This window comes from Trematomus bernacchii, unplaced genomic scaffold, assembly GCF_902827165.1.
Source record: "Trematomus bernacchii unplaced genomic scaffold, fTreBer1.1, whole genome shotgun sequence".
Classification (NCBI taxonomy): Eukaryota; Metazoa; Chordata; class Actinopteri; order Perciformes; family Nototheniidae; genus Trematomus; species Trematomus bernacchii.
This window is the reverse complement of record NW_022987660.1, coordinates 713,221-727,449: the sequence shown is the minus strand read 5'-3', so window position 1 is coordinate 727,449 and position 14,229 is coordinate 713,221. Positions and strand designations below refer to the sequence as shown.

At 41.3% G+C, this 14,229-nt stretch overlaps 1 protein-coding gene across 1 annotated transcript in view; it reads right to left on the bottom strand.

The window, feature by feature from the left end:
• Positions 1-3,975, bottom strand: part of LOC117486852 (leukotriene C4 synthase-like) — a 7,826-nt gene extending 3,851 nt beyond the window's left edge. The window contains exon 1 of the mRNA XM_034135425.1: positions 3,919-3,975. Coding sequence (XP_033991316.1) covers positions 3,919-3,967 — 49 coding nt within the window. The 5' untranslated portion in view covers positions 3,968-3,975. The remainder of the gene's footprint in view (positions 1-3,918) is intronic.
• Positions 3,976-14,229: the final 10,254 nt, after the last annotated feature.

Below are 14,229 nucleotides of genomic sequence, written 5' to 3'. Positions count from 1 at the left end.
GGAAACGCCAGCAGAAAAATAATTACAACTGCGGTCACAGAAGTGTGCGCAGTGATGAGCGGGCCCTCACGTCCGTGCGCCTGTCGGGGAGGGCAGCCGGTCGTCCCGGCGTTAAGTAGACACGCGTGAGTCGTCCGAAATGAGCCGTTTGTCATTTCTATACATTTCGCGTCCCAGACTCCCAGATGCTCCGGCAGCGACCCGGAAACGGATGTCGGCGCGCCGTCTCGATGGAAAACAAATTTCTCTAAAGGCTCGTCGAGGATCGATTATGAGGCTGTCTGGAGGAGCCGTAACCTAGGATACACTGATTTAGAGGAGAGAGGAGAGAGGAGAGAGGAGAGAGGAGAGAGGAGAGAGGAGAGAGGAGTCTCTCTGGAGGAGCTATAACCGAGGGTACACTGATGTATTCTCTGGAGTCGATTTCAGCCAACAGAGATGTTTAAAAGAGGCGTGACGCATGGCTTGACGCATGGCTTGACTTATGTCAACGAAGCACAGCTCTGCAAACTGTTCCCGTTGTGATTATAAGTTATTTAAGATGATCAAATGTGCAATGAATATGCCGCCAGCAAAAGGGCGTTGTTGGACAAACAGTGTGTGTGTGTGTGTGTGTGTGTGTGTGTGTGTGCGTGTGTGTGTGTGTGTGTGTGTGTGTGTGTGTGTGTGTGTGTGTGTGTGTGTGTGGTGTGTGTGTGTGTGTGTGTGTGAGAGTTGATGTGCCGGGCAGACAGGCGGTTCTCAGTAGCTTAAAGTGGACCTATCATGGTATATTTAAATGATATATTGTAGGGCCATACCTATATAAGGTATATTTATACGTTTCTGTTTTCAAAATACCAAACAGATCATGCATTTTAGCCATGCCTCATTTCGCTCTATGTGCTGTTTGCTGTCTACGGGTCTGATTCTGCTGACCACGCCCCCCTGCAGGAGAGGGGAGACGTGCTCTGATCAGCTGCTGGGCTGTCAGAAGAGGGGGAGAAAAAGAGATCTCCGTCCTCCGTGTTTTATTATATAGAGTCGTTATTCATTTGTTTTAAAGCTCAATAAATAACAAAGAAGACCAAGCGTTTGCAGCGGGAGCAAACGCTTGTCTCGGGGAGGGAGAAAAAAAGCCACAGCGGAGAATAAACAGAAGGGTAACCATGGTAACTATGGGCGGGAAATCTTCTTCGCTGCTTTTGTGGCAGACTACAGCGCCACTTACAGGCCTGGCATATGTACTACAGCGTCTCCAGCGCTTTCGAGCGGCAATGGCCGGCCGTGGCCCAACCCCACATTCCCCTGATAGGTGGAGAGTTGGCCCAATAGCCGTAGCGCCACCGTCCTGACGTCAGAACGGTGTTCAAATCTGGATCAGTTTTGATCAGATCCGTTGCAGCCCCTTTTTTAGAGATTTGGGTATGGAGGAAAATAGAGAGGGTTGTGTTTTCTGACACTTGGTGAGTTCCCTGGAACACCGGGGACACATATTCATGTATAAAAGACGTACAAAAGTGCATTTTGCATGATACGTCCCCTTTAAGGTAGTATCTGACATATAAATGGTCAAAAATTGTACATTCTCCGTTAGCTTACGAGCACCATGTTCAAGCGATCAACTATTTCTTCGCAATGTAGCATCACATTGGATATGCGCTTAAGTTGCCCTAGATTGGAATTTTTCCGATCATTTCCCTATGACGAATTAGCAAAAATGTGTTTAAAATGCATGAAAAATGCACATTTTTCAAAATGGCCGACTTTCTGGGGGGCGGGGCTAATGAAAAGCAATTTGAAATATGTGTGCAATCATAATAGCAATGTGGATACAGCGTTTCGTGAATATCGGCAAAACTATATCCGAGTAGTTTGGAGTAATTTGCGACATGTAAATCGTCAAAAATTGTGTATTCGCTGTTAGCTTACGACCTCCATGATTGATTTATCAGAAATATGCTCCGCAATTAAGTTTCATATTGGATAGGGGCTTAACTTGTCTTGGATTGGAATTTTTCCGATCATTCCCCTAGGAGGAGTTTGCAAGAATGTGCTTAAAATGCATGAAAAACGCACATTTTTCAAAATGGCCGACTTCCTGGGGGGTGGGGCTAATGGAAGCTATTTACAAATATGTCCGCAATTCCATGAGGAATGTCTGTGGCAAAATTCGTGAAGTTCTGAGAAACTATATGTGACTACCACACAATAGGTGGCGCTAGTGAGCAGTTTTTTTGAAAAATTACGTTTTTTTTTTACATTCTCGAAAAGGTCGTGGGCTTTGACGTGTGTCCCAAGTTTTGCGTCCGAAGCTCATTTTATGCTATCGCAATTTAAAAAAAAATATATAGGCCACGCCCACATTCTGAATTTGTTGCGACACTTTAAATCTGAGTTCGTAGTCACCCCGAGAGTATGTGTAAAGAAAAAAAAAGAAATTCGTCCATCCGTTCTTGAGTTATAAATTGGTGGTGTTTTTGGCGCCCCCTATAGTCCACAATGAAAATGCTTTGGTGTGCCTATTCCCCAGGACAGACTGAACCTATCCACCAAATTCTGTGATATATGGAGACATTGTTGATGAGTTATGAGCATTTCTTTATAAGCCCCGCCTTTTTGCGAGTACGTTTTGATTGACGGCGGCAATATTTATCGTCCTAACATGCTCATTTTCTACGGTAATGTGTCTGACCCTCCACCGATGCTGTATACAAAGTTTGGTGTTGAAAAACGGAAAATTGAAATTTAAGTGAATATTTAACTGTTTTGAACATTATGCTAATTTAAATGAAAAAAAATGTAGGCGGAGCTTAGGGTTCCAAGAGGATTATTTATAGAACAGGTCCACCCGGATATGTGTGCAAAATGTCAGGTCATTCAGAGTTACGGTGCGACTTTGTAAATTTATTTTGATAGGTGGCGCTAGTGAGCAGGTTGGAATATTTAACCCATTGACTCCAGAATATTGAATTTTTCACCGGTCCTGGCGTCCGTGCAAAATTATACAACTTTTGAAGCGTCCTAAAGCCCTCAAAAAGAGGAAACGCCAGCAGAAAAATTAGAAGAAGAATTCCTCCAATAACAATAGGTTCCTCGCACTACAATATTGTTGTTGTTTAAATTATGCAACCAATTTGCACTTATGTAAAAATAAATACCTCACCTGCCAGCTCTGCTGCGTGTGTGTTATTTAAGATGATATGCCGCCAGCAAAAGGGCGTTGTTGGACAAACAGTAGGTGAGTGTGTGTGTGTGTGTGTGTGTGTGTGTGTGTGTGTGTGTGTGTGTGTGTGTGTGTGTGTGTGTGTGTGTGTGTGTGTGTGTGTGTGTGTGTGTGTGTGTGTGTGTGTGTGTGTGTGTGTGTGTGTGTGTGTGTGTGTGTCGGAGAACACCAGCCCGGGCCTTGATCTGACCCGGGCACAGAGCAGACTGGTGCGGTTTTCTCGTCAACGGGTATATATATGTAAATAAATAAATGACGTTCTCAACAATTCAACCTTTTCACTAGTCAAACGGACCAACAGAAGTTCGCCCCATGCATGATACGTTTATAAAATGACCTGGTTAAACAGCTTTAAAAAAAAAGCTACCATGTGGCTAAACGTGCTAACCCATAGCCCCATACAAAGACCTTACGTGAAACCTATATAACATTTGCAACTATTTAAACTTTTCACGAGTCAAACCGACACAACAAAAAATCGCCACTTGCATGATAAATGTATGAAAATTATCTGCTTAAGCCATCCTTAAACAAATTGGTTACACATGGTTAAACTTTGCTAACACATAGCCAAATACAAAGACAGATGGTAAATTAGTTGTTTATCTTGACACGATATAAATAAGAATTGTTTTTTTGATATCCTCCAGAAATGAATAAAAGCTAAATCGGCTTGCCATAGCTCTCACAACCAACATGCCTTCTGTTCTTACCTTGCTCCAGGACGCCGAGCACGGTGACGACGGCGAGGCTGACCGACATCTCTGAAGACCGAGAGAGAAGTGAAGAGAGAGGAAGAGAAGGCATAGAGGAAGAGAGAGACAGGAAGAGAGAGACACACCTGCAGGGGGCGGGGCTTCAACACAGGTGAGACAGGAAGAGAGAGAGAGAGAGATCCTCGCAACCAAAAGAAAACAGTATATGTGGTCACTGTACGACAGGTAAGACTGAGAGACAGAGATGCACTTCCTCCTAAAGTGCCAAACATTCAACGAAATAAGGAACATTTACTGTAACAAGTTGAACTCTGTAATCCCAGGTTTCAAGGAGGTTAATGACCTCTCAAGACTGAGAGAGAGAGAGAGAGAGAGAGAGAGAGAGAGAGAGAGAGAGAGAGAGAGAGAGAGAGAGAGAGAGAGAGAGAGAGAGAGAGAGAGAGAAATGACCTCTCAAGACTGAACATACTCCTAGGAGAAGGAGACAAGGCACATCTTGCTGCCCAATATGTATACACAAGCTGAGGGACAGTGAATGAGACACACACACACACACACACACGGCTTTGCACGGAGGAATGTCAGTGGAAGACATTTGCACCGCTGCATCTTGGTCTTCTCCCTGTTCATTTATTCAATTGTATTTGAGGGATGTCTCCCATTCCTCTCTGACACACCCTGTGCTGAGTGTCCTGTCAGAGTGAGTAACGTCAGGGATCCAGCTGTGCGCCTCTCTCCTGCCTCGGCACACGGAGAGTGGCCTGTATTTCCCTTTTATGAGAGGGACGTCCCCCTTTTTCCCCTGACACATTTCGTACGGAATGTCTTGTCAGAGAGAGTGATGTTGGGGACCCAGCTGTGCGCTCTCCTGCCTGTCTGCACGCAGAGAGCTGCTATTCCCCCTCCTTTCTGTCACTGGGCAAAGTGTGATCTTCGTCTCCACTTTCTCACAGCGGCAGGTATGTATTTTTCCCAGCCTTCGTCCCCTCATGGTAAATATTCATGTTATGCTATATTCCAGGGACTGTGATGCGCCATTCGCATGGCGCAATAGGCATGGGTTATTATCTGAGCAGGTGTGTTTGTGCTTCTTGTACCGGGGGGACCCAGTGGGGCGCAGACTACATCTTGCTTCGCCCTTAACCCAATAGCGATAGCCTTAGAGGGCGAAGCCATATACGAAATATAACTGAAGTTACCTACTGTAACTCCAGCTTCTATGAGTATTGGCGTAGCCCTCTAAGTTCTGGGCCCCACTGGCTCCACGAATAGCTGAAGAAAAGTTGTTTTGTGTGGGAGCAGATTGTCGGGCCTCCTTCCTATTTATACCAGAAGGGAGCCCGAGGGTGGGGCCCACCTTGCGGGCGGGCGTGGACTACAAGTGTTTCAGTGCTGCGCGGGTGCGCAGGGGGATTACCCAATAGCGATAGCCTTAGAGGGCTACACCAATACTCATAAGGTGCGTTCACACCGGAGTACTTTGGTGTACTTTTCCCACAATAGTTCCTCAGAACTACGATATATTTGCGTTCACACCAAAAAGCCCCAGGAACTAAAGTAGCTCAAATGAGTTCGTCCGACCCGCTTTTCAGTCCCTGCTACAGAGCAGGGTCTGTTGTGGGAGAAAATAGTTCGTACGTCTGATTGGCTGTGCGGAATGCAAACCACGCCCGTTTGACTCTGAATTTTTTTTTGGAAGCGGCCATTGTATTTGCTCGTTTACCCGAAGAGATTACTTTTGTGAAAGCAGTTATTATAGCAACACTAAATAAATCATCGGAGCGGTGGAATTGATGAGGATGTCTCGGCGCTTCTGGCGATTTACTCGGAGGACGCGAAGTGCGGCATTCAGAAGCTTCTACTGAATGCAGTTTCAGTGGATCAGCAAAGTTAGCAGACCTGGCAAAGTCATGTCGTGACGACTACGAAGGTAAAATAAAATACATGCACTACACTGTTTTAATCTGCACAATACTGGTCTTAGATGTACTTTTATTTGCTCAGTAGATCGAGCTAGCCATGCTAGAACTTGCTAACGTTAGATCCAAGCTGGCTAACAACATCTAGCTAGCTAGCTATTCTCAGCCGTGCCCGCTATGAACACGTATTGACTTGTGAATAAGTGTGCAATGTTCTGTCATTTGCTTCACTAACTCATGGCACTAATCGTGTGTTTCAGGCGAGGTGTTTCTCTCAGGATTAGAAACTAGTTTTCCCCTCCGGGATAAAACGATAATATAACGTTAGCAATTAGCATGCTAGCTGGACCTCTGTGGCTACACTGAATGCATAGAGGTAAACAATAGATTGTAGTTGCTATAATTTCAAGTAATTTGCAAAATTCATTCTACATGTAAATGGTAAAAGCTTAAACAGTTGATTACCTGCATGCCACAAAGACTGATGTTCTAATATTTTTGCACATTTAAGTAGAAATGTAATTGAAATTCTATTTACTGCCTAAACATTGTTCCTTGTATTATCCTAAATAGTTTGACCTTGTTTCCTCAGAAGGCTTCTCAGACTACATGGAGGATCCCTCAGAGAAACACAGTTTCCACGTTCAGTTCCCCCCCCCTGAGAGTAGGCAGCTCCACACCCTGTGCCCGGTCAGCGGACACCATCAGGACTACCATCCTGACCGCTGCTGCCATACTGCAGCAAACAGGAGGGAACGGAGGTGAAAACACACTTTATACATTTAGATATGTGGAGCACAAAGAAAAGCATTGCTAAAAAACATTTAGCAGCTAAACTGTGGATAACAAGTAAACCACATTGGTTTGTTATTCAATATTCAAAAGCTTTTTGAATCATTACATGTCACTTGTTAGACGCTTTTATCCAAAGCTTACATACTCAATACTGTGGGCAATCCCCACAGGAGCACTTTGGGGTGAAGTGTCTCAGGGACACAACAACATGCTGACTGCAGTGGGGTTTGAACCTGTGCTCCCCTGATCCGAACACCAATGCACTTATCCACTGCGCCACACGCCTCCCTATCATGTCCTGAGAGCCCTCCATCCCCCAATTGCTAGTGCCTTCACCATTTAAAATGTTAATAGTCAAATCAAAGGTGTTCCCCGTGTTCCTCCTGTTGTGTGCCTGCAGAGACAGATTTGGACAATGTTGTCTCGTTGTTGCGATTAAACTGATCTTGTATCTTGCATATTTCACCTTAGGAAAGTGGGCACGCGATGACAGCTTCCTTGACACCATCATGGCGATGGACCGCCGTGCCATGGTCAGCAAGGAGAATGAGGACCTGCGTGCCAAGGAGATGCACGACGAACGGCTGTTGCATTCACACAAGGCCCAGGAATCGAGGTGGAGCAACAAAATACCTTTCAGGCTGGGCTTCTGGCAGTGCTAAGCGAGCTGATTAAATCCAACAGGCCTTCAATACAAAAATTAAGAAAAACTTGTCGTTGATAAACTGTACAATGACTTGTTGGGAGGCGTGTGGTGCAGTGGTCTGGTGCGTTGGTGTTCGGATCAGGGGAGCACAGGTTCAAACCCCACTGAAGTCAGGATGTCGTTGTGTCCCTGGGCAAGACACTTCACCCCAAATTGCCTACACCTGTGACAGTTAATTTTGTATTATTGTGATTATATATATATGCCACTGTTATTAATACTGACACCTAACTTTGCACTAAGGCTGCTGAGCCTACCTATTGTTATTATATATATATATATATATATATATATATATATATATTGCCACTGTTATTATATTGTTTTGATACTACTGACACTTATTGATCTGCTGCTGATAAATAAAAGAGAACCTACATGCACGGCACTAGCATCATGACTGTCTTTGTTTAAACCAGCAGCAGTGCAGCGGTACACAGACTAACCTGTGTGTGTGTAACGTAGTTCTTCAGGTGTGCATGCTTAACATGTATGTTAACATGTATGTATACAAAAGTTTTTAAAGAGCTTTCAACCTCATCCCATTGTCTTTAACACACATTTAACATAATATACTCATTAATATACAAATATACAGTATGAGTACTGTTTTGATACTGACATTTAATCTTTGCACTAAGGTGTGTCTGCACTATTGTAATTGTGTCTGTTGACTGGTAAATAAAAGAGAACCAAATGCACTGTACAAAATATCAGCTTTATTGTCAATTTACAATTTCCATGCTGTTCAGATGCCTCTCCACAACGTTGCTTCCAGGCGAATACAGAGGAGTTGAAAAGAGCCCTTGGACATTCGGAAATCTTCGATCCACTGCACATGTTGGCACCACCTCCCACCAGGCCGACGTTCTATTGTTCACCCAGAGTTCCGTAGTATTCGCATATCTGGAACACATACAAAGACACAAATTAGCCCTACATAACTCCATAAATCCTACATTAGATAGTATTAATGTGATTTAATGAACGTACCATTGCTGTTCTTTGGGCGTGATAACGGCCATCATCCTCGGCTGTACAACGGCGAAACATGTCCATCGCGTGTGATTTCATCGTCTAATCCTTTTGTTAAGGCTTCTTAACCGCCTTCGCCTCCGACTCAGCATTTCTATTGCATTTGAATGGTCGATCTGTATTTGTATTTGTGGCTGAGTTATTGGCTTAAATAACTCCGTTACGAAGCTGTATAACACGACCATCAAAACGTCAACTCCATACCGTGTCTGAGGTCGGAAGGTAAACAGAAGCATCCAGCGGAAGCGGAAGTTTTTTTTCTTCTTCTCTCGGTTTTTTGGCGAATTGCAACTTTAAGGTGCATACCGCCACCTACTGTACTCGCCGTGAAGTTGTTTGCGGCCTGCCAGGAAAACCAAAGCAGAAGAAGAAGAAGTGACGTCAGCGGCTCATTTGCCTAATCCACCCCCAGGAACTCATTTTGGTGTGAACGCGATCTGCTTTAGTTCATCAGAACTAAAAGAACTCTCATGAACTAAAGTTCTCATGAACTACTGTGGGAAAAGTACTTGGTGTGAACGCGCCTATAGAAGCTGGAGTTACAGTAGGTAACTTCAGTTTCTAGCGATCCAGCGATCTGGGTCAGTGTTAGAGTGAAAATATTATAAACAAGGTGAATTTAGCGATCACAACGAAAACAGCCAAGGCACATATTGAGCCCAGAAAATGAATGTTCTTAGGGCTGTAAATATAATAAGCCTTTGTCTAAAATGGACAACATTGTAACTAAGGAGATTTAAACTATACAGCGATTCTGCACTCGGTCAATCCTGCTATATTCAATGAGTGATACAAATATTGTATAATATACAAATATTTTTTACCATACGTTCTGAATAAAACTGATACTGTTGGACTCGGTACTAGTTGACTGCTACCTGAAATAAAAGGAAGTACTTTACTGTGTACTTTGTGAGTAATCCTCTGTCAGAGTCCCCTCCATAGTACATAATGCATGTTTTCTGCTATCTTTGATGAGTGATAAAAAGACAATTTTACCATTAGTTCTTAATGAAATTGATACGGTTTGACTTTGTATTAGTAAGCCTACTACTAACAATACATTGAAGTACTTTTACTGTGTATTTTTTGTGAAATACTCTGTCAAAGTCCCCTGCTGAGAACAAAATCAAGCCACTTCTGCTAAGTTTGATGAGGGAATTCTTTTTTGTTGCCATTAGTTCTTCGTGAGATTGATCCTGTTGGACTCAGTACTACTGAAACTACCCCCACAAGTACTATGAAGTACTTATTGTGTACTTTTCCAGTAATCCTCTGTCAATGTCCCCTCCTGAGTACAAGAATGCAAATGTTTCTTTTAATAAGCGTTAAAAAACATTTCTTCCTGAGACTGATATTATTGGACAGAGTATTTTAAGAGGATGTGGTAGACATGATATCAGCAATACTTCCAGTCAGAACTCCGGTAGCAGCTCCACAAACAAACTAAACAGGTTTTACAAATGCCTCATGTTTCACTAACAAACACAGTGTGGTTTGCAAATACAAAACACCATCTACAAACTAATGCATTTAGTTTTGCAAAGAAAAAACGTATCTATCAAATAAACACATAACATTTTTCGAATAAATCATGTTTCAGAGACAAATTCAGCATAGGTTTTACAAGTACAAAACTTGTTTTTACAACTACAACACTTTTTTTTACAAGTACAAAACTTGTTTTACAACTACAACACTTTTTTTTACAAGTACAAAACTTTTTCTTCTCGCGGCGGAATATTACTGCCAAAAGTCACGTGACTCACTCATGTGACTTTTGGCAGTAATATTCCGCCATGGTTGTACTCATACACACTCACACATGCTCACTCATACATGCTTCACGGCAGCAGGGGGCGCTTCTGAGTCCATTGGGAAGGCGGGAGGTTGAGCAGAGCATGGAACAGCCCTTGCCAGTCTGATGACAGCGGTGTTTCTAGCGATCCAGCGATCTGGGTCAGTGTTATAGTGATAATATTATAAACAAGGTGAATTTAGCGATCACAACGAAAACAGCCAAGACACATATTGAGCCCAGAAAATGAATGTTATTAGGGCTGTAAATATAATAAGCCTTTGTCTAAAATGGACAACATTGTAACTAAGGAGATTTAAACTATACAACGATTCTGCACTCGGTCAATCCTGCTATATTCAATGAGTGATACAAATATTGTATAATATACAAATATTTTTTACCATACGTTCTGAATAAAACTGATACTGTTGGACTCGGTACTAGTTGACTGCTACCTGAAATAAAAGGAAGTACTTTACTGTGTACTTTGTGAGTAATCCTCTGTCAGAGTCCCCTCCATAGTACATAATGCATGTTTTCTGCTATCTTTGATGAGTGATAAAAAGACAATTTTATCACCATTTTTTACCATTAGTTCTTAATGAAATTGATACGGTTTGACTTTGTATTGGTAAGCCTACTACTAACAATACATTGAAGTACTTTTACTGTGTATTTTTTGTGAAATACTCTGTCAAAGTCCCCTGCTGAGAACAAAATCAAGCCACTTCTGCTAAGTTTGATGAGGGAATTCTTTTTTGTTGCCATTAGTTCTTCGTGAGATTGATCCTGTTGGACTCAGTACTACTGAAACTACCCCCACAAGTACTATGAAGTACTTATTGTGTACTTTTCCAGTAATCCTCTGTCAATGTCCCCTCCTGAGTACAAGAATGCACATTTTTCTTTTAATAAGCGTTAAAAAACATTTCTTCCTGAGACTGATATTATTGGACAGAGTATTTTAAGAGGATGTGGTAGACATGATATCAGCAATACTTCCAGTCAGAACTCCGGTAGCAGCTCCACAAACAAACTAAACAGGTTTTACAAATGCCTCATGTTTCACTAACAAACACAGTGTGGTTTGCAAATACAAAACACCATCTACAAACTAATGCATTTAGTTTTGCAAAGAAAAAACGTATCTATCAAATAAACACATAACATTTTTCGAATAAATCATGTTTCAGAGACAAATTCAGCATAGGTTTTACAAGTACAAAACTTGTTTTTACAACTACAACACTTTTTTTTACAAGTACAAAACTTGTTTTACAACTACAACACTTTTTTTTACAAGTACAAAACTTTTTCTTCTCGCGGCGGAATATTACTGCCAAAAGTCACGTGACTCACTCATGTGACTTTTGGCAGTAATATTCCGCCATGGTTGTACTCATACACACTCACACATGCTCACTCATACATGCTTCACGGCAGCAGGGGGCGCTTCTGAGTCCATTGGGAAGGCGGGAGGTTGAGCAGAGCATGGAACAGCCCTTGCCAGTCTGATTGATTGATTGATTGATTGAAAAGTTTATTAACAGCTTGTATATTGGGTACAGTACAGTACAGCTCAAAACATACAATTGTTAAGGGGATGCAGACCAGAGAAAGACTTTCGTCTTGTTTACATCAGGGTCCCCCATTTCCAATTCATCATAAAAATGACAGCGGTGTTTCTAGCGATCCAGTGATCTGGGTCAGTGTTATAGTGATAATATTATAAACAAGGTGAATTTAGCGATCACAACGAAAACAGCCAAGACACATATTGAGCCCAGAAAATGAATGTTATTAGGGCTGTAAATATAATAAGCCTTTGTCTAAAATGGACAACATTGTAACTAAGGAGATTTAAACTATACAACGATTCTGCACTCGGTCAATCCTGCTATATTCAATGAGTGATACAAATATTGTATAATATACAAATATTTTTTACCATACGTTCTGAATAAAACTGATACTGTTGGACTCGGTACTAGTTGACTGCTACCTGAAATAAAAGGAAGTACTTTACTGTGTACTTTGTGAGTAATCCTCTGTCAGAGTCCCCTCCATAGTACATAATGCATGTTTTCTGCTATCTTTGATGAGTGATAAAAAGACAATTTTATCACCATTTTTTACCATTAGTTCTTAATGAAATTGATACGGTTTGACTTTGTATTGGTAAGCCTACTACTAACAATACATTGAAGTACTTTTACTGTGTATTTTTTGTGAAATACTCTGTCAAAGTCCCCTGCTGAGAACAAAATCAAGCCACTTCTGCTAAGTTTGATGAGGGAATTCTTTTTTGTTGCCATTAGTTCTTCGTGAGATTGATCCTGTTGGACTCAGTACTACTGAAACTACCCCCACAAGTACTATGAAGTACTTATTGTGTACTTTTCCAGTAATCCTCTGTCAATGTCCCCTCCTGAGTACAAGAATGCACATTTTTCTTTTAATAAGCGTTAAAAAACATTTCTTCCTGAGACTGATATTATTGGACAGAGTATTTTAAGAGGATGTGGTAGACATGATATCAGCAATACTTCCAGTCAGAACTCCGGTAGCAGCTCCACAAACAAACTAAACAGGTTTTACAAATGCCTCATGTTTCACTAACAAACACAGTGTGGTTTGCAAATACAAAACACCATCTACAAACTAATGCATTTAGTTTTGCAAAGAAAAAACGTATCTATCAAATAAACACATAACATTTTTCGAATAAATCATGTTTCAGAGACAAATTCAGCATAGGTTTTACAAGTACAAAACTTGTTTTTACAACTACAACACTTTTTTTTACAAGTACAAAACTTGTTTTACAACTACAACACTTTTTTTTACAAGTACAAAACTTTTTCTTCTCGCGGCGGAATATTACTGCCAAAAGTCACGTGACTCACTCATGTGACTTTTGGCAGTAATATTCCGCCATGGTTGTACTCATACACACTCACACATGCTCACTCATACATGCTTCACGGCAGCAGGGGGCGCTTCTGAGTCCATTGGGAAGGCGGGAGGTTGAGCAGAGCATGGAACAGCCCTTGCCAGTCTGATTGATTGATTGATTGATTGAAAAGTTTATTAACAGCTTGTATATTGGGTACAGTACAGTACAGCTCAAAACATACAATTGTTAAGGGGATGCAGACCAGAGAAAGACTTTCGTCTTGTTTACATCAGGGTCCCCCATTTCCAATTCATCATAAAAATGACAGCGGTGTTTCTAGCGATCCAGTGATCTGGGTCAGTGTTATAGTGATAATATTATAAACAAGGTGAATTTAGCGATCACAACGAAAACAGCCAAGACACATATTGAGCCCAGAAAATGAATGTTATTAGGGCTGTAAATATAATAAGCCTTTGTCTAAAATGGACAACATTGTAACTAAGGAGATTTAAACTATACAACGATTCTGCACTCGGTCAATCCTGCTATATTCAATGAGTGATACAAATATTGTATAATATACAAATATTTTTTACCATACGTTCTGAATAAAACTGATACTGTTGGACTCGGTACTAGTTGACTGCTACCTGAAATAAAAGGAAGTACTTTACTGTGTACTTTGTGAGTAATCCTCTGTCAGAGTCCCCTCCATAGTACATAATGCATGTTTTCTGCTATCTTTGATGAGTGATAAAAAGACAATTTTATCACCATTTTTTACCATTAGTTCTTAATGAAATTGATACGGTTTGACTTTGTATTGGTAAGCCTACTACTAACAATACATTGAAGTACTTTTACTGTGTATGTTTTGTGAAATACTCTGTCAAAGTCCCCTGCTGAGAACAAAATCAAGCCACTTCTGCTAAGTTTGATGAGGGAATTCTTTTTTGTTGCCATTAGTTCTTCGTGAGATTGATCCTGCTGTCAGTACTACTGAAACTACCCCCACAAGTACTATGAAGTACTTATTGTGTACTTTTCCAGTAATCCTCTGTCAATGTCCCCTCCTGAGTACAAGAATGCAAATTTTTCTTTTAATAAGCGTTAAAAAACATTTCTTCCTGAGACTGATATTATTGGACAGATT